Here is a 21,872-nt window from a genome sequence, read left to right as displayed (position 1 = left end):
TGAAGCATAACATTTATCATTGCTATGCTCCTCTTAAGTCACATCAGAATCCATATCATCCGCCCATTTCCAACATTCTCTTTCTTATTTTTAACTTTTTTTTTCTTATTAATTTCTCAACTTATTATTATACTTTCTCCAAATTTCCTCCTTCCTTTTACATTTTCATCTTCCCACTACTGTATGCCTTAATATCACTTTTCCTCTATCTTTTAATCTTCCTTTATTTTTTTGCTTTTCTTATCCCCTCCTCTTACTATAAATTTACAATTCTCTCTCTCATTCTAAACCTATTTTCCCACACACAAAAGGTTATTTTTTCTCTCTTTCTCTCTCTCAAAATTTTGTTTTTTATTTTTTTGGTGGAATATTTTATTTTTCTTGCATCTCTACTTTGGTTGATGATTTTTTTGCATTATTTGGAACTCTACTTTGGTTTGATATAATTATGTTTTTAAGTTGTTATATATTTTTTTTTCTCTTTGATTCTATAGATCTTATACTATTGCATTATAAAGATAGTATATAAGAATATAATATTATTTTATTATGTAATATAACATGACTTAGATAATTTGGTGTTTATTACTATATTTTTTATTTTTACTTTTTTCTTCTCATGTTATTTTCTAAAAATTTCTTACAATTCTCTCTTTAAAAAGTGGTTACTCTCTCTCTCTCTCTCTCTCTCTCTCTCTCTTGATTTGTTATTCTTTCTTGCAACTTTACTTTATATTGATGAATCATTGTGATTTTTTAAACTCTATTTTGAGTTCATATGCTTTGGCGTTGTATTTTTTAGTTTCCCATTACAAGTACTCTCTCTCTCTCTCTCTCTCATAGTTTCAGTGCTACTTTTGTTTGATTTAATACTAGATTATTTTGGAAGTAAGAATTTGAGCTTATATCAAAACACAATCGTGGCTATGCTAATTACAAATCAGTATTCGGTCTATTTCGGTCCACTTCAGTTCAATTAGGTCTATTTGGTCCAGTTCGGCCCATTTGGTTCACTTCGGTCTATTTCTGTCCATTCGGTCTACTTCATTCAATTTCGTCTTATTCAGTCCAATTTGGTCGATTACATCCAATTCGGTCCAATTTGGTCCTTTCTGTCCAATTCGGTCAATACGATCTATTCAGTTCACTTAGGTCTATTCGGTCCATTTGATCTATTTCAGATCACTTCGTTCCAATTCAATGTACCTACTTAAGAATGGGAAAATACAAGTTTGGGTTGAGGGTATAGTCAATTATTTGAGTAATATCAATTGTAATTATATGATAAGTTTTAGTTACCATAATAATCCCCTTAAGAGAATGAGAATTTGAATAATAATTTTGAAACCTAAAAATTTTAATTCTACCAAAAGAAACTAGGAAAATATAATGCATATTAACAATAGTTAGAAGATAAAAAATAGTGATGGAAATTATTTTTTGAAATTATTTAATTTTAGGGAGAGCAAATTCTCTACAACAAAATTTAGAGAATAAAATATACATATTTAGTATGAAAACCAAAACTTATCATATAATTAGAGAATAAAATTTTGATTATCAGAATAAACTCTTTTAAGAGAATGAATAATTTGAATAATTTATTTAAATAAAAATTATATATATATATATATATATATTTCTTAAAGGTATAATCAACCTCATGCAATTCATTTAAAAGTAATGACTTTAAAATGAATGAGTAACTACCCTAAAGATTAGATTTGTATATTCATAATCTTCATGTTTAGAATGACTTTCACTTAAATTTAACTGGATCGAAGTAGACAGAAATGTTATGTTAATGTAGCTCAACAAAAGTGTAATAATAATAAATACTAAACTTAAGATTTTAAATATTACGAGTTTGAGAATTATATTTTTTCAAAATAGATTTTAATTTAGAATAGGTGCTCTCAACCCAAACATATCTTTTCCCTATGTTTAAGTGCACAAAAATGGACCAAAGTAGACCAAAACAGACCGAAGTGGTCTGAATGGACTGAAGTGGATACAAATGGACTGAAGTGAACCAAATAGAATGAAGTGGACCAAATGGAAATATAGGATCAAATGGGAACAAGGTGGACCGAAACGAATCGAATATGACCAAAGTGAACCAAATAGGACACAAAAGGACAGTGTACCAATGTGGACCGAAAAGGATTTAAGGGGATCGAAGCGAACTGAATAAAAAATAAATAAACAGATTGGTGCCAAAGTGGACATAATGGATGCATAGGAGCAAATAGGACCGAATAGGACCAAGTTGGACCGAATTGACCAAATAGGACCAATGTCAACAGACTAGGACCGAGGTGGGCAGAACGGACCAAATAAATTGAAAGGGACAGAATAGAACCAAGGTGGACGAATTGATCGAATAGGACTAAAAGGGACCGAATAAGACTTTTGAATATTTACTATTTTTATTGCATTTTTAGGGCTCATATTTCTAATTTCTAATGTCCATTTTATTTCATATTGTTTTACTCAAAACTAAAAAGTTTAACTCAAATATAATAAAATTTCATACTTTCTTATAAAAAAATTAAGAAGAGAAAAAAAAAAATTGAACTAAACATGAAAATGCAACCTATAAAAAGAATCAATTAAGGTCCAATTAGTCCAAAATGGACTGAAGAGGACCAAAATTGAACAAGTTGACCAAATTGAATCGAATGGGACCAAAGTAGACCTAATTGGACCAAATAGAAATTGTCTAATTTTTAATAGATAAAAAATTCTCCAACAAATTTTAGAGAAAAAAAGTATACATTATATTAAAATTACAAAATAATTATTTATTCCCACACATCGCATGAGTCTGCAACTAGTTATTATTGTATAATAATTAAAGCATAGTCCTATTCGATATAAGTTAGCTCCATATTCCCTTAATCATAACCAAGTAATCAATTATTTAAATGCTAAAATTGAAATGGTTGATTTATTATCAGAAACTTGTTGCACAATTCATATGCTAGTTTGACTTGAATGTCTGACTGCAACGATGATAAAGTATTTACACATAACCAATGGTCAGAGAAAGAAATAACAAACAATGATGCTTTCAGCCTGTTTTTCAGGTTCCCCCATTGCAATAGTGGATGCCATTGCTATGAGCATCCTTGCGCTTCATATTTAGTTCATTTAGACCCCATATCCGAATCGTACGGTCATCACTGGCTGATGCCAACATGTGGGGGTTCACAGGATTCCAGCTCACACAATTAACAGCTCCAGAATGACCTGGCAATGCCTCTATCAGCTCACCCGAGCCTCTGTGCCAAATATAAACCTGCAATCACAATGGAAGTTCACTGCTTTATGCTTGATAAAAGGACAATTGTACCAGCAGATTCAAATGGCAATCACAGGAATTTTTATTTTTTATTTTTCCCAATCCTATAAATCAAGAGTTACATATACTTTTGAGGTTTGAAGGTAACCTTCATTCTCTGCATCACAATATGAAATTAGTTACACGGTGCAAAATCTGTCCCAAACTTACAATGTATATCAAAGACTCCCCAAGGTCCAAATAATTCAGGGGTCCTGATGAGACGTACTATATATACAGTTCAGGGATCACGATGTACTGAATTATATATAACATTTGCAAGCACACGCATAACTATGCATAATATCCTTGTTTTAATGAAAATAGAAACATTTACACCCAATGAACATGGAGCAGATTTTTCCTTGTAAACAAAGAAAATTCTTCCTCCAAAGAACCCAAAAGGATAAAATTAAAACCATACCTGTGAGTCCTCACTACCACTGGCAATAAAAGCTTGTGCAAGTCCACCAAAGCAAGACCTGATCACAAACCGGGCACGTTTATGACCTATATACTTGGCAACAAGCTTGAGGTCACCTTCAATGTTCCACAGATGAATTTCTTGATTTAGAAGATTAACCAGTAAGAATCTATTATCCCTTGATAATGAAAATGATGTTATTGTTTGATCCTCTTCAATATATCTTTCAACTTTTGCTTCCCTGTCAAGTAATAGTATGGCATTTTCTTTACAAATACTTATAATCTGCTTCCCATCACTCGTTATTTCCAAATCAGATATCCTTAGAGTTCTTTGCCCTTTCCAACACTCCAGCTCTCTCCCATCTAGGTGCCACATGCAAATACTCTTGTCATTGACGCCTGAGAATATCCATTTGCCATCTGGAGACCATCCACAAGACACCAGGCCAACACCAGCTTTCTCATAAATATGAAGGCACTCACCAGAAGAAACATCCCAGCGCCTGACAGCTTCCTCCACTCCACAGGTAAGGAGTTCATTGCAATCGGGACTCCATGAAACAGAGCAGACAGATTTCTGATGACCACATAATCTATGCTTCATAGACACACCACGATTCACATCAACCTACAAACAAAAATAAAATACAATATGTATGAGAAAACTTAGACCACCCCTTTGCAAATATTTCCAAAGGCTAATACTTTAGATCTACTACCAGAGTAAAAAGTGTCAAGTCCAAGAAACAAAGCTCTAATGCTTTTGGGTTCTTTTCACCTTTTTTTGGAAAGCAGATTACAAATTTTTAGATTCTTTTGATGCATAGAGGTATAAATAATGATACCAGATTCTAAATACTTAAAAAGTAAAACCCTATCTTTTTGACAATAACAAAATGGTAATTTTCTCCTACTAATGGATAGATTTTAGAATGATAGGATCTTAATCCAAGCCTTCATGATGCAACACAAAATTCTCAAAGGGGTTTACGGCATGGGAAACAAAAAGGACAAAAATGGATAGAGCTTAGGAGTTAGCACCAAGATGAGAGGGATAAAACCTAGGAATCAGCAGAATCAACACTTAGGGTTGCTTGGAGTCAACATCAAGCAATACATAGCAAGGTTTTGAATTCCATTCAGGTGACTGTTCCGGATTGGCTACTGGAACAGAATATTTCGGTTCCAATGTGTACCGGTACACCGTTTCAAGATTACGCAACTAAGATATATATATATATATCGTAATAATAATAATAATAATAACAAAGATATTTTTTATTAAAAGAGAGATAATAATAAGGTTATTACTTCTTCTTTTTTTATGACATAAGAGAACTTCACTCAGATTAGTTGCACGTCGCAAAGCATACTGTACAACAATACTCACTGTTAATCAAACTCCTACAAGCAACTGACCCCACCAGCCAGAATTAGTTACCAGGTAATCCAAGGGCTTTTCACCCCTAATGGGCTAAGTTATAAGGTTATTACTTATTATATTATTGTTAAACTAAAATTTTCAAATTGATTATCAAATAAATTTTTTAAAAGAATTTTTCTAATGAATTGATGAAATGGCATTTTTGCAAATAAGAAAGAATATAATGACATTTATAAAAGGGGAGAACCTTCCCAAAAGCTTCCCATTTACTCCTCTCACGTAAGTATCACCTAATTCATCTCTTTTACCCTTTTTTTATACAACTTTTTTCATTTCTCTCTCACCATTCCTCTTCTCCCAATCCTATTCCTTATCTTCTTCTTCCAGATCTGTAACTCCCTAGTTTGACCTCTCATCCTTTTTCATCGGTTTTTTGTATTTTTAACATACCCCATATGACATTCTCAATTTAACTATTTCATCATATTTGATTTTTTTTTTTTTTTTTTTTTTGTCCTTTTCTAATTCACTTCGTTTTCTCCATGTGTAAACCCACCATGAGATCCAAAAAAAACCCACTCAGTGACTCAACGCAAAGTAGCAGAATCCAGAAAACTCATTCTTCATTTCGCTCCGGAACCAACATTTCACCTGGTATGACAACATTCCGGCCAGAACGCCGGTACAAATACGGCATTTAGGATGAAACAGAATAAGGGGGTTACCTACACTGGGACGGAAAATTCCGGCCATTCTGGCTGGAACGGAACGGTTTTTAAAACCATGGTGCAAAGAGAGAGAAAACTTAGATGTCAGCATCTTGGGTTGCCTAGAGGCAACACCAAGCATATAAAGAAGGATAGAAATCTTGACATTGGAAGGAAATTCCAACCAAAATTTTGTATTCCATGATCAAGCCTCTACAACCCAAATTTCATAAAATAAGGAAAGGAAATAGCTTCATATCCAACTAAGGAAAATGAATAGCCTGTAACCAATTCATTAATTTATTACTTCATTGTCCTATTGCTATGGAGTTATGGCCTGTGGTGTTTGGTTTGTTTGGAGTGTACTGGGTCATGCCAAAGACAGTCATCAAGTTATTTGCTTCTAGGCAAGGGCAGCTTGGTCATCATAGAAATGGAATTATTTGGAAAGCTGTTTTCACTGTTTGATTTGGTGTATTTGGAGGGAGTGGAATGCCCAAATTTTTGAGGATTTGGAAAGAAATTTGACAGACATTAAGCTAACCTTGTTGGATTGGATGTCTGTTGTGGATTGTTACTCTTTATGTTCGATTTTTTTCGATTTGATTGATCATTGTAATCTGTGGGCATGATTGTATTGTCCCCGATTGTATACATCATGTACACTTGGGTGGCTGTTTTCTGGTTTCAATAAAATTTATATTACTTAAAAAAAAATTAAATCCTAAAAATTCTTGACATTTATCAGTGTCAATATTCTCAACAGTCAACATCCATCAATGTCAACAGCATTAAAATGATTCAGGTCCAACAAAATCAATCAGCACCAACCAGTCAACAGGCATATTTGGTTTCCACACTGCATACCACTTCAATACCGTTCACATGCACCACTCACATATTCCCGAACGGATTCAAGCTACAACCTGTTTTCACCCCATCACAACCCCTCAAATTTTTTTTTATTAACCCTAACAAAACCCTAAAACACATTGGCATTTTCTAGCCTTTTTACCACCAATTAATCATAGAAACAAACCCTAAAACACCTAATTTCCCCTGTTGCTAAAATTTTCTGCAACCTAATTCTTTCAAGAAATAACCCCTATTGGCCTCTTATATCATACCTTCTCAACCTGGCTGCAGCTACAATCTCTAAATACCATAATACACCCAAAACTGCAACCTGTCAGCCCTAAAGACCAAACCAACCATATGCAAGAATCTATCTTACGGCACCACTAGCACCATTTTTGATGTTTGACGCTCTTCTTGCCCATACTTTTGCCCTAATAGCTCCTTTGAGTCATCTTGATCTTGTTACAAACAGCTTCCGTTAACAGAGATCACATCACCAACTATCTTGAGTGATTTTATCTCTCACCTTGACCTTGATTGGTAACAGCACAAGTGCATTCATTTCTAATTCAATATCTTCATCACTGAGCCATCTTTAACTGCTTTTTTTTATTCCATTATGCTCATTTTGTAGTTGTACTTCTAAATAGTCCAAAACTTCACTCCATCTGGCATGGTTTTCTTTCAAGCCATTCAAAATCAATACAACAACAACCAAGGCTTAGTCCCAAATTTTTGGGGTCAGCAATTGATCCTGAACAAATTATTCAAGGTTGATCACTTGTATTCTAGAAGACATCTTGAAAAATTAGCCCTTTATGGAACCAAGCTAATATATTAAGGCAGGATAAGCACGAGGATACACACATACACACACAAATATATAAAATATCTCCACTCTAAACGGCTATCCCGTCCAGGAGGTACAGGTTCCACCCTATCTGAACAAGAAGAGCTACTAACAGAAGTATAATATGTTAAGCCATAATTTAGTTGGATGTCTCAATTGGTTTAGTATTTCATCACTTTTAGTCCAATGCAATTGTTCCCTGCTTAATTGTAAAATATTTATCAAATGATTGCAGCTCCAGAAAAGGTTAAAACCATGACTTCAAAGTCAAACTCTTGATTTTTGGGACCAAACCTCAATTTTAAGTGCAAAAAGGAGAAAATTACAACAGAGACAAAGCAATATTGTTACATCTGACCAAACAACGCCAATATCAGAATGTCACCACACCGTACCAAGAATTGATGTGATATTTAATCCAGAAACGTGGAGCAAACAGCAATTAGGAACTCTGACATGTAAGTGCAGAAGAGATGCAAATCATCATCAATGAGAAAAAAGAAGAGAGATACTCTTCATTACTACAATCACAAAGCTATAATTCATGACAGTGGGGCACTTCTCAGTGCTGGTAAATAACTAAATATGGAGGGGCAAACAAGAATAATGAACTCTGACATGCAACTGCAGGAGAGACATGCAAACCATCATAGATAGGAAAAAAGAAGGGAGATATTCTTCATAACTAAAATAAGAAAGCTATAATTCATAATAGTGTAGTAGCACTTGTCCATGTTGGTAAATGGCCCCCCAGTGGGATTTTTTAATAACTTGATAAGTCTTAATGCGAGGTGATTCTCTCTCACCGCTACTCTTCATTCAGGTTTTGAAGGTGTTAAGTAAAATGTTGAAGAGAACCAAGGCAAGGTAATCCTCTCTCACCGCTACTCTTTATTCTGGTTTTGGAGGTGTTGAGTAGAATGTTGAAGGGAACTGAAGCAGGGAGTTTCATCTCTAGATTTAGAGTTAGGAATGGAGAAAACAGCCTTTTGGTTTCCCACGTACTATTTGCTGATGACACAATTTTGTTTTGTGATGCTACCGTGAAACAACTTCTTCACATAAGGACGATGTTAACATGATTCGAAGATGTAACAGGCCTAAAAATGAACCTCAGTAAGAGTGAAATTGAAACAGTAGGAGAGGTTGGAGACATTGATGAAGGTTGAAGACACTGATGTTTTGGAGAACATTTTTGTTGTATGATTGGCGGCTTGCCCCTGAATTATTCAAGTATGCATTTGAGATCGCCTTTTAAAGCAAGAGTGCCACGGAATACCTTTTTTTTGATAGGTAAGAAAAAATTTTATTGAAAAAGGAATAGCATGAAAAATACACAAGGTTCACGACAGTGAACAAAAAGAAAAAAGAGGTAAAAAGAAGCAAACAGACACTAAGCTATTCTAAGAGACAAAAGAAAATCCAGTGTAGAACAATCCGAGAGGCCCCAACACCGAGACAAATCAAAGAGGATCCGTTTGCATAAATCTAACAACTGATCCAATGATTTCCTTGTATCCTCAAAAGAACACTGATTCCGTTCAGTCCAAATATTCCACATTAAACAACCCAGAGCCAGATTCCAAATATCAGAATTATGTTTCTCAAGCCAATGATACCAACAAAAAAATAAGTCTACAATGGAACCTGGCATGACCCAATCAATCCCAAACAGCCGAAGCACATGCATCCACAGAGAATGAGCAACCAAACAAGAAATCAGCAGGTGATCCATAGATTCCTCATTACAACAACACATACAACAACAATTTGCCAAAGTGCGGCCTCGGAGCATAACATTATCCAAAGTAAAGATCTAGCCATAAGCTGCTGTCCACATAAAGAATGTCACCCTTTTAGGAACCTTTACTTTCCAAATGCCCTTCCAAGGGAAAGTAGAAAGAGTTACATTTCGAATCTTATGATAAAAAGACCGAACATCAAACTTCGTACTTCCATTAAGACACCAATAAAGTCTGTCACTACCTCCACCCCTAGGAATTCGAGTTTGAATGAAGTGAAAAAGGGAATAGGAAGCCGCCAACTCCCAATCATTAAATTCCCTATAAAATCTTAAAGTCCATACTCTATCATTATCACCAACTGGAGGACTTAACACTTTAGAAATACAAGCTTCCTTATTGGCTGAACACACAAATAACCAAGGATAAAGAGATTTGAGAGAATTATCCCCAATCCACTTATCATGCCAAAAAAGAATACGAGAACCATCCCCCACCACAAAAGACAAATGCCTAGAAAAATTTTCCCACCCTTCACTAATACTTCGCCATGAACCACAACCATGAGTCCTTCTACAAACTCTAGTGCTCCACCCCCCTTTCCCCTCCCCATTTTAGAGGAAATGAAACATTGACTATCAAGTTGGAAACATTGTATTTGTCAAAAGGGGGAATATGCTTTTCAGTTTACCAACTTATTACCTTTATATTTTATAAGTTTTGTCTAAGGGCCCCAATGGGAGATTCAAACTAGTAACCTCCACTTAATAAGGCTTTGTCCCCAGTTATGTGCTACCCCGTTTGGATTTGATAAGTAAGTTTTCACCATCCTTTCTCTTAGGGCGAACATATTGGAGATATTGCAAAGGAATTTCTTACTGAGCTGCCTGGGTGACAAGTTCAAACTCAATCTTAGGGATTGGAAATGAGTATGTCCTTTTGCCTTTAATGGGAGTTTGAGGGTGTGCAAGCTAAGCACTTTTAACCAAGCTCTATTTGGAAAATGGCTATGGTGATAACAAGATCTATTAGTAAAACTGCTATGGATGCGGATTGTTTGGATGGAAAGAAATCGGCGCTCTTTTGAGGATACCGAGAAATCCTTGGCTCAATTACAAGCTCTATGCCAGAAGACTTTATTTGATTGGTCTAGGTGTTGGGGCTTCTCGGATTGTTCCACTATCTTGGAGTTTATTTCTTCTCTTAGTATTGCACTTTTAAGTTTTTTTCTTGTTGTTTGTTGCTGTTTGTTTGTTTGTTGCATTTCCTTGTGTTCACCGTCATGAACACCTTGTATTTGCTTTCTTCTGTTTTACAGTTTGTTTAATAATACTCTTATTACCTATCAAAAAAAAAAAACTGCTATGGAGATTTTGGCAGGCAGATACTCATTTGTGGACACTGGTTGTCAAGTCAATGAGGGAGTTGAGAAGCACATAGAGTTGTACCTTACGAAGGAGTATTATTATGGGTTCAAGGTCATGTGCAGTTTGTGTTAAGGAATGGAAGTCAAGTGAGGTTTTCGCATGACAAATGGTGTGGAAATCAATCCTTGAAAGAGAAGTACCCAGAGCTATATGTAATTATAGTTGATAAGGATGCTTCAGTCAACACTCACTTAGAGGGCACACTCATATTATTATCAAGATTATCCATGATGTTAATGATTGGAAGTCAGGTGAGGTTTTTGCACGACAAGTTCTGTGGAAATTAATCCTTGAAAGAGAAGTACCCAAAGCTATTTGTAATTATAGTTGATAAGGATGCTTCAGTCAACTCTCACTTAGAGGGCAGACTCATGAAATATCAAGATTATCCATGATGTTAATGATTGGAAGTCAGGTGAGGTTTTTGTACGACAAGTGGTGTGGAAATCAATCCTTAAAAGAGAAGTACCTGGAGCTATATGTAATTATAGTTGATAAGGATGCTTCAGTCAGCTCTCACTTAGAGGGCACATTCATGAAACATCAAGATTATCCATGATGTTAATGATTGGTAATCGGAGTCAGTAGATTTGCTATTTTGTATTCCAACCTCCCAAGTGAAGCAGGCCCTGATTGAGTGTGAAGGAGGTTAAATGGAAATGTTGGGTTTGATGCTCCAATTATGTGAAGTTCCCTTGAAAATGCATTTGATGTACTAAGGCTACAAAAAGAGTTCTTTGTGTGGACAACCAACATGGGCACAATTTTAATATTTAATCATAGTTGTCAAAATAGGAATCGAATTGTGCATTGATTTCTCAATTTTTTGTGTACCGTGTATCTTAAGATACATGAACATTCAATAAAATTTATAATGCTTGAAAGAAAATGAATGAAAGAAACAAAAGATCAAAAGGATCCCTTTTTTTTTTTTAAGTTGAATAAGCAAAACCTAGTTATGTTCAGAAACTCTAAGAGACTAAGGTTACGTTTGGTAACAGTTTTCGTTTTCTATTTTCAAAAACTTTTTTTAGGAATATAAAGAAAGAAAAAAATTCTTATATTTTTTAAATCAAAAACATGTTTGGTTAGTTGAAATTAAAAAGATAGTTTTTTGAAGAAAAAAAAATAGAGAATACTAAAATATGTTGTTACTAAGATTTGAACTCTAATGCTAACTCATTAAATGAGTTAGATTCATTAAATTAAATGCGTGTTTTCATTAACTTTTGAAAATTAGAAACTGAAAACAGCATTTCGCATGTTTTCAGTTTCCTTCACAAATTGAGTTTTGAGAACAATTTTAGCTTTCCGTCTATTTTGGATTGCCAAACAAGTTTTTTAGTCTCAAAAATACAAAATTGTTTTTAAAAACAAAAAATAAGGAGAAAAAATAGTTACCAAACATACCCTAATCTTTTCGAAAGGAAAAAAATGAATGAAAGAAACAAAAGATCAAAAGGATTCTTTTTTTTTTTTTGCGAGCAAAAAAAAAAAAAAAAATGATTCTTTTTTTCTTTTTTTAAGTTGAATAAGCAAAACCTCAGGTACCATATAGTACATTACAACTCACCGATTCGAAACAATTCACATCGTAAGATTTATGAGCATCTTTGATACATCCATATGATTCAAAACTTTTTTTTTGATATAAGTAATATAACTTCATTGAATAAATAAAAGAATACACGAAACCAAAGCACATAGGCAGTGTACTAAGGAACCAGAAAAAACATCAAAAACTATAAAGCAGAGAAAGTACAACTATCTAACAAATCTGACAAAGAAAGTATACCCAAATGATTCAGAATTTTTTGCAAACATTTGATACATATCTTACAATACTCAATACGATTCATCGGATACTAACAACTATGCATGCAATAATCTCATGAAGAAAGGAATTACCCTAATAGATTGGTGTTGCAAGTGTAGGGAAACAGTGGTGGAACATTTGTTGTTGCATTGTGATGGCACAAATGGTCTAAGTGTTTGGAGTTCATTGGATAATGCCTAGCAGAATTGTTTATATATTATATGGATAGAAGAATCAGTTAATTCGTTTAGGAAACGTTCATCCTTTGTTTGGAAACTAGCCCATTAATGTATGTTGTGGCAGAGAGAGGGATCATTGTACATTTGAAGATCTGGAACCTTGGTTGTTTGACTAAAGTTGTCTTTCTCAAGATCATGTTTGAATAGCCCCCATTCCCTAGGTTATAGTAACAATCTTTCTATTGTCAGTTCATTGATTTGTGCTTGTAACTTTTATTCTTTGTAATTCTTTAGGACTACATCATGTATACATTTGTGTAAATGAGGTAGTGCCTCTTTAGAAATAAGATTAATTACTTATCCAAGGAGGGAGAGAGAGAGAGAGAGAGAGAGATCACAATACAGTCAAATCTAAACCCATTAAAAGTATCAATCTTACCTCCCATATGATAACTGAACGATCATTTGATGATGAAGCCAAGTATTTCCCATTATGTGAAAACTGCAAGAACCAGACTTCATCGCTGTGGTCTCGTAATATCTACTCAAATAGAAATAAAAAGAAAGATTCAAGATGGAGATCGAATGACATGTAGATACCAAATTCACAATAGTAGCTGTAAAAAGGAAATGCATAGTCCACTCAAGGTTAACAAAGTCTCCAGAAAAGAAACAAACAGAGAAATTGGAAAAGATCATGAAATATTATCAATAAGTACAAATGTGGAAATTTATGTCTCACTACCTAAGAGACATAAATTTCTCATGCATAAAGAAACTTTTCTCTCTTTCTTTTTTTTTTTATGAGGGTTTATAAAGGGTGGAAAATAGATATAAATCAACATCTTGAAGCATTTGTAGCTAACAACTAAGTGTGCTTACCACAATCAAGTAAAGGATATCTCTTAAGGTATTATAAACCCTCTAATTTGCCTTCTTAACTAAATGTACGTGTTCCGAGTGAAACAGAATGTCATCAAATTGATGTAAGCTGAACACCTAATCAAGAGATCCTCAATTTTGTGCATAGCACAGTGTTTTTGAATCCTTATTCATTCACTTTTAGCTGCCTTTAAGGGCCTTCTAAAGACAAGTTAGTACTGCAAAATGCCACTTTTTCTGACATTGCTGGATAAGAGTCCTATACTGATTCTATTTACCTAGCAAAGTTGTAGAATAACTGAATCAATTTTTTTTTGTTAACTAGGACACACAATAACTTTAGGAATCTTAAGCTTATCAGGTGTCTTGTAAAGTAATAGTTAATAATAATAATAATAATTACTGATAGGGTTCATGGCAGAGTCTGAAGGTAAAAGTCACAGGAATTCCTGAAACCATATAGCTGAACCTACATTTTGATTTGGGATGTTTCAGTGCAGGCCTTACGGTCAATAGACATTCTAGAATTATGAAATGAGGGTTGCATGTTTAGGATTGAAGAACAAGTGCTGCTTGTGGATTAAGTAGAAAACATAGTAGTATAGAGTTAAAAGAAGAGGATGAGAGGACGTAAAAGTTAAAGAATCTAGAGACCATGTATTCAAGAATTTAACAAAAAAACATTTCTGCACCATGAAACTATTATCATTTTGGAACAATGGACCACATCTGCAAACATTAAAAAGCGTAAGGCATTAGCCCCATCCCCCACCCCTCCCCACCTCCCTAAAAAAAATAAAAATAGAACAAGGGTAGAGAAAACTTTGAAAAAAGGAAAACAGTTGTGAATCTGTAAGACACAAGTTGTTTCTAAGAGATATGTATCAGAGAAGCAGTTATAATTCTTTTAATCGTCTACATACGATCATGAATATAGTTTCTAGGGTGGAAGTGTAACACAAAGCATTAAACCCTGCCCTTTTAAAATAATAGAAAACATGAAAGGACACAAAGTAACTCTTAAAATATTTATTAAAAGAAAATCAGAAAAGGTTACATTCATATACTTCCTCGAACATGTAAAGAGCATAATTAACCCACCATTATAATTTAATTGGAAAAAATAGATGGACAGAGAGAAGGCATAAGTTGAGAAGTTGTTCCCCTCAAAAAGCAAGGTTTGAGAATTGATGCATAAGGTGCATAACCCCTTCTATTTTATTTTTTAATTAAAAAATTCATCCAAAAGTGTGTGTGTGTGTGTGTGTGTGTGTGTGTGTGTGTGAGAGAGAGAGAGAGAGAGTTGAACAATAAGTAATGCCTCTAGAGGCCCCCTTTTATTTTTTGTGCGCATGGGGGTTAAGTTACGCACATACCCCATAAGTCTTGCCCTCACGATCTTACCCTCCATCACATTATTAAAAGAGGAGGAATTGCCATTTGAGCTAATTCTCATTGGAAAGGAAAATGCTTCTAGAGATTGTCATAGAAACTATAAAATGGTGCACATTCAATATGGCTTGGCTTGACAAGGGTATGCCCAGGAGGTGTTGCTCAATGTTTTAACTTTTAAGCCTTGAGGCATTTTAGAATCACCTCATCTTGAGGTAAAGAAGAGGTCATTGTCAATCTAGAATCTCCAACTTGATAGCACAACCATCACACCTTATTACTTTAGTCCTTTTTTCTTCATATCTGTCATTACTATATTCTCATTAGCAAGGAAAAAAGTTGAACAGACTTATCCAAAAAATAAAAAGAGGAAATAGGTTGAACAGAAATGGAAGCACTCACTTAAGCTACCGTCATTGCTTGATATAGTTAATATCCCTAGTAAACTCTCCATGTTAACCTACATTATAGATAGTTTGGCAAAAAGATAGGAAATATACCCTTATAAGCGATATGTTGTCTGCTTCAGGTATGGAGTAAACAAAATTGGTTCAATGCAATGGAGTAAGCTCTTGACTACCTTAAGTTGAGGGGTGCACAGAGCTAAATCATGCTCCATAAAATGACTTAGTTCCAGCATACTTATTACCGATACCCACATCAAAGTCAACTAGCTAATCCTTATCAACCTAGAACTGCCCCCTCCTCCCAAAGCAACAAAAAGAATTAAACCAAGAAAAAATAACAATAACAACCCATAGTGAAAACATCAAATTCTAGGGATCTCACTCCGGCATAAACCTAAAAATATGCATGCTATTCTTTTAATAAAGGTCTATCTGGATTTATTCTCTCTTGAAAAGGATGGAATAGAGTTAGCATGATTCCATCAATACTAGGTCCCACTAGCAGAGGACAAAACATCACCAACAATATCCTCTGGAAGAGTATCCCTTCACCACCAGCATTTATATGTTGTTCTACGATGCCCATATTTTCAATCTGGTGGATAAATTTGTATTTATGCTGCCACCCTCAGTAAAATTTATAAATTTTATGCCAAACTAACTACCTTGGGATTCACAACTTTTAAAAACCCCCTTATGAAATTCTCATTTTAGTCAAATGCTACTCCCTCTTCAATCATTTCAGGCTTCAAACTTACACAAATACTCTTCCTCCTCAGCTCTATACTTCAAATGCTTATATGTTCATAAAATCTCTTCATTTTAGTCTCAAATTCCTTGCTAGACACAAGCCTCTGAAGGATTGGAGTCATTGGACATTCCATCATCCTCATATCTTGAAAGGAAACCAACTTCCAAGAACATGTTCCTGCTCCTAGCTGGCCCTTCAGAACAGACATGAGTATGTTTGGAAGCTAACATATTCATGATCCTAGCCCTGATTGGATCATGGGCCTCCCCTAAACCTTTCATCCTGAAACTTCATTCGTTAGGCTGCTGCAATACTTCTGATCAGCCACAAAAGAAAAATATATTCATCTCCTTTACGTCAGCTTCAAGCAATAACATCAACCTTTGAAAAACCTCACAGAATAAATAGTCAATTGATAACCAATAACTTTTTGATAGGTAATTGATAACCAATAACTTGCAGTTAATTGATTGTACACTGGGTAAATGACTTGTGATGTTACATATCATGAGAAAAGTACACTTCTCGTGACAAAAGAGAACAATAATGACCCAACACATATGTTACATACTACTAAGACTGGTTGCTACTAACAAGTACATCACAACCACAAAGAAAAGTTTCAAGTGCATCAGGATACTGTCAACAAAGAACAAAAGGTAAATATGTATAAAAACTATTTATGAAGCTTACACCGTCGAACAGAAAAGATTCTCTCTAACCTGTAAAGTTTGAGAAGGAATCTGATCTCTTCCACACTGATGATCAGTATACAATGACATTTCCTTATCCAAAGAGTTGTGAAAAGGGCAAGCATCTCGTTGCAAAAGAAGTGCCTGTTCAACTAAGTGTTCCAACCTTCTTTCAGGTATCATAACTGTTGGGGGAAGCAGTTTCTGCAATTCCTCCAGTAGCTTTGACCTAGATTTTGCCCTCACAGTGTCTTGACTGTGAGACCCAACTAGAACAAACTGTGAAGGGGCAACTACACGGGAAGAAAGTTCACGAACTCTAGTACCATTAATGCATAGAGGAGTTATCTCAGTCCTCAATGTATTCAAGGCATCCATGACCTTTTCTGCATTTAAAAGTTCAAGAAACTTCTGCTCCAAAATAAGAAAAGAGGCTGATTTAACAATGCTTTCATCTAGTAGTCCAATTTTTTTTAATGTGGCAACACTTTCATCCCAATTACCATCAAGTACTTGCTGCATAAACAGATTTACCACAGAGGAGTGTAAGGGTATTCCAGACTCTTCCTCTAGACGTTCACCACTCTTCTTATAACCAAGAGAATATAATGCTTTGGCTATTATACGGACAAACTCAACTCTTTTAATAACTCCTTTTGAACCAACAACCTCTTCGTCCCCTTCAGATGACAGGGGTCGAGCCATCAAGTCGCTTGAAGAGCCAGATACGGGCTCTATAAGAGATGAACCGTTAGAAAGACCTCTCAATTCTTCAGTGGACAATTTCACGCGTTTCGTGGCTGGTTCTTCATCCTCTACACCTCCCATGAAATGTGCACCTCAGCCCATATATTATTACCACGTAGAAAAACAACAAGGAGAGATAACTTGAAAGCTGCCTCCAATAATTCACAAGAAATAACTCCCTGCATAAAAAGTCAAAGGATTGGTCATAAATTCCTAAAATTGAATGTAACAAATAAAACAGGCAATCACAAAGACCCTCATCACTATCAACAAATGCAAAACAATAACTTGGCTATTTTCATCAAGTACAATATTGACAATAAATTTCTAAATGTAAAGAGAAAATTAGAATACTTGGGCAAAATTATTCATCCATGTTGGTGATGTTTCTAAAGTTCGGTATAAATGTACCACAGTTCTATGTTGGCTGCACACATTGCTTGCTATCATTTCAGTGACAACAAATTACATCACATATATCATATATTTTTTTCCCCAAGTTGACAGAAATAATGACTTATATTACAAATTCAAAAAAAAAAAAAAACATATAAAAGAATACAGATATAGCAGAAGTTCAAACCTTTGATGGCATATGTTATACTACCCAAGTTCAGAATGATACTATAGTACACCCATTGGAGCATTATCCATCCAATGTTTTTCTCCTTGTGATCTAGATAAGGATTATTAAATCCCAGATCTAAAGCACAACATTTTTTTGAGAAAATATGAAGGAAAATTCTTTGAACTGATAAACATAAAAAGGAAACACGAATTTAGATCTTTCACAATCAAAAAGTGTATTTATAGTTACTGTATTAAGATCTTTGCCAATGCCCAATAAGCAAGTGGCACCATTTCACCAACTAATATAAGCATAAGGGCAGCCACCCTGTCTCTTGAATATTGCCATATTTACGACATCCCTTTCTGCAAGAATTTTTTTTTTTTTTTTGCATAAAGTAATTCATTCACCATTGTTATTTCTATAATTTATAACTTTGAGACATACTACAACTTAATGACACCTATGCGATCTTCTTTTCCAAAAATTCCACTCAATTATAGCATCCAAGTACACAAAAAATTCTATATAACTTAAAAAAGCTTACCACTTTTAATTATTTTCCAAAGAATATACATTTTTATCACTATACTGAAAAATTATAAAAATCAAGATGGTTATACATGCATAGCCATATATCATTCATACCATATCAATACATTCAAAGGTGGATGTTTTATAACTAGGTTTTCTTGAATCAACACCGTTCTACAGCAATAATCCTTGCAATTTTCAGTTTCCCCAAGGAAAAGATAACGGAAGGAAGCCTATATATCCAGCAAAGGTTTACTTTCCATATGAGAAGTCTGATCCAATTACATAAGTTACATATAAAAGTCAACAAATCTTCTATAATACCAATTTAAGCCCAAGTGATAACCAAAGACTTTAAATTTTATTTTATAATTTGATAGTTACAATAGGGGAGAGTGGATTTGCACCTTGGACGTCCCTGTTGGAAACAAGAGGAGGTGCAAGTCAAGCCACAAGGCTCTTGGTTAAATGATAACGCAAAGACCGTATATGATTAATGATACATCATCATACAAACTCAATTACAGTGGCCTTGAACATTACAAACTTAAAGAATGCAACTTTGTCAAATCAGTTCAATCATTTCAAGGGCAAGAAACTCAAATTCTCATCTAATTAAATAAAAACTGAGCAATTCAACAGCCAATTAAGCGGATGATCCACAATCTAAAAAAGAACTAACTTCTTTACACATGAAGCTGAAGTAGTTTATGCAAACACATTACGTTAATTACATAATCTTGAAGAAAAAATCATGAGCCAAATGTTACCCCATTATGTCCTCCATAGAAGAAAATATTAATCAACAAAGGGAAAGAAATTAAATAAAATTGAAATCTGCATACTTCTTAGCAATAGTTAATTAAAACCCACACCAGAAACATTAATAAAATGGCAAATCTACCATAACTGGCAATCAAAACCATCAAGAACAATAAATCTGACACAGATATGAGTTAGAAAGATATGTTCATAGGTAACTGCAAAATATTTAAGCACTAAACCAAAATCACAACACAAAAGATGCAGCAAGAAATGAGTAACAAAATCCAGGAACATACAGAATCAGTACAGGATTGGCCCAAATTAGAGGTAATTATGTAGTAAGAAAGCAAAATCTTCAATACCCAGAAAGCGATTTAACTTTGGGAGCCGATTTGTATCAAAAGCAAATGAACCCAACACAGGAAAACAGATTGAGAAACCAAAGGAGCAAAGCACACAAAGACTTTCTTTTTCTTATTTTGTCGGCACATTAACAGTAAAAATAGAGGTGGGCAAGCACCAGATTAAGCAGAAATTTGTGAAATATGCAGATAGAAAGGTGAATCCACAATCGGGAAACAGGTTTCTTAAAGGTATTCGTACCCCTTGAATCGGAGGAAAAGTGTTTGGTACCTTTCTGGGTAGAAAGAACTCACTGAGTTTCTCTTTGCGTGGAGGAAACCAACTCACAATGGTGGCTTATGGGGGAAGAGAGAGAGAGAGAGAGAGAGATAGAGAGAGAAAGAGAGAGCAAGAAATGGATTTGTGTGTGTCCTGGTAGCTGTAGTGGGGCTTTTATGCCTTGGCAAATCCGGACTTTGTGCAAGATGGCTCAGTTAGTCCAAATTTTGGCTAACCCAGCCCAATTTGACATGGGCTTGTCTTAGTCAATGTTTTAGGCTAGTCAAAGTTTTGGCCAGCCCAACCCAACTTACAATGACATGGGCTGAGCCCTAATTGAAGAAATTATACTTTACCACTATAAATGATTTAAACTAGGGTGGTCCAAATCAACCCGCCACCTGCCCCACCCATCCGGACCCGACCCAGAACCACCCGATCCGACTGCTCTGGTGGTTGGGCTCAGGCCCTGACTCCAAAAACCCAATGCCAGCGGGTCAAGTGGCAGTTTTCTTCTCCAAAACCTGAGCCACCCAACCCAACCGATGTTATTTACAGATCCAGCCAACTCCGGCTAGATCAAGCTTAGATTTGAGGAGATTTGGCGAGACCTCAACCGTATTTGGTAAGATCGAGGAGATCCAGCAATATCAAGCTTAGATTCGAAGAGATTCGACGATATCAAGCTTAGATTCAAGGAGATCCAATGAGTTTTTCCAGAATCTGGCTAGTTTTTCCAGAAACCGGCGAAATTTTCCAAATTCCAACAACTTTTTTTTTTCTTTTTTCAGATTTTGATGCTTTCTTTATTCCAGCAACCCGACTCGGCCCGACCGACGCTCACCCTCCCCCGAAACCGACTCGACCGATTTTTTGGCAGGTCGAGTTCGAGTTCCTCTACCCTCCACCCGACGCCAATGGGTCAAGTCCGGGTTAGGTCCAAACCCGACCCAGCCCGACCCGTGGACAACCCTAATTTAAACTATACACAAGATTACACTTTATATCCTAAACTATTTGAATGCACATTTTGTACCCTAAACTATGACATTTGTTATACTTTACACCTCCAATGTTAGTTTTCTTGTTAAATTAGATGAAAATTTATATCACGTGACTTGCACGTGATTTTTGCTTATGTGGCATACAATTTAAAGATAAAAACACTTAAAACAAAAACTTATTTTCCATCTCTCTTGCATGTGTATCTCCCCCCCCCCCCCAAATCTCCAAAACAAACTATCCTGTTTGAGAAATGCTACGTCCATAATATTTTTATAACAAATCTTAAGTTGCAGGTTGTTACGAGTTATTATTAGTGGGCAAGAAAGTAATTTAAGTGGTGGACTCAAATTCAAAACTTATAACAACTTACCACTTATAATTTATAGTGAAAGTGTTGTGAAAATATTGTGGACATAGGACTTCTCATCCCATTTACACCATTAACCATTGAATTTTGATTTTTACATAAGAGAAGCAAAGTTCAACAATTTCGTTGAAACCTTTGTCGATTGCTTGCTAAGAAATGATTGTTAAAACTACCAATTGAAGCTAGCTGCCTCACATTGTTTAAATACGAGCTAGAATAACCACTGGCAAAATTTAACAAGGCTGTTGAGAAGTCCCATGAGACATTATAGGATATGTGGATGAATTTAGTAGTTTCTGAACCATGTAGCTAGCATTTGTAGGAGATTCATAAGAGATATCAAGAAACAAGACAAAAAACACAAAACATAAAAAATTCCTCTAATACTTTGTACAAAATTTGATTTTGG

At 35.0% G+C, this 21,872-nt stretch overlaps 1 protein-coding gene across 4 annotated transcripts; it reads right to left on the bottom strand.

Annotated features, from left to right (window-relative positions):
* Positions 1 to 2,919: 2,919 nt before the first annotated feature.
* Positions 2,920 to 20,245, bottom strand: LOC115955420 (WD repeat-containing protein 26 homolog). 4 transcript variants are annotated; one of them, XM_031073544.1, is made up of 5 exons: positions 20,074 to 20,245; positions 16,887 to 17,782; positions 13,172 to 13,273; positions 3,768 to 4,397; positions 2,920 to 3,301 (listed from the first exon to the last, which is right to left on the bottom strand). In XM_031073544.1, exons 2-5 carry the CDS (start codon positions 17,682 to 17,684, stop codon positions 3,086 to 3,088), a joined length of 1,746 nt encoding a protein of 581 aa, XP_030929404.1. In that variant the 5' UTR covers positions 17,685 to 17,782; positions 20,074 to 20,245; the 3' UTR covers positions 2,920 to 3,085. The 4 variants fall into 4 exon arrangements, with proteins under 4 accessions (XP_030929404.1, XP_030929405.1, XP_030929406.1 ...); XM_031073545.1 differs by having other exon boundaries at positions 20,104 to 20,245; XM_031073546.1 differs by lacking the exon at positions 20,074 to 20,245 and adding an exon at positions 19,767 to 20,067.
* Between the last annotated feature and the right edge of the window lie 1,627 nt (positions 20,246 to 21,872).

Source organism: Quercus lobata, chromosome 8 (genome assembly GCF_001633185.2).
Source record: "Quercus lobata isolate SW786 chromosome 8, ValleyOak3.0 Primary Assembly, whole genome shotgun sequence".
NCBI lineage: Eukaryota > Viridiplantae > Streptophyta > Magnoliopsida > Fagales > Fagaceae > Quercus > Quercus lobata.
The sequence above is the reverse complement of the archived record's forward strand: the minus strand, read 5'-3'. Positions and strand labels throughout refer to the sequence as shown.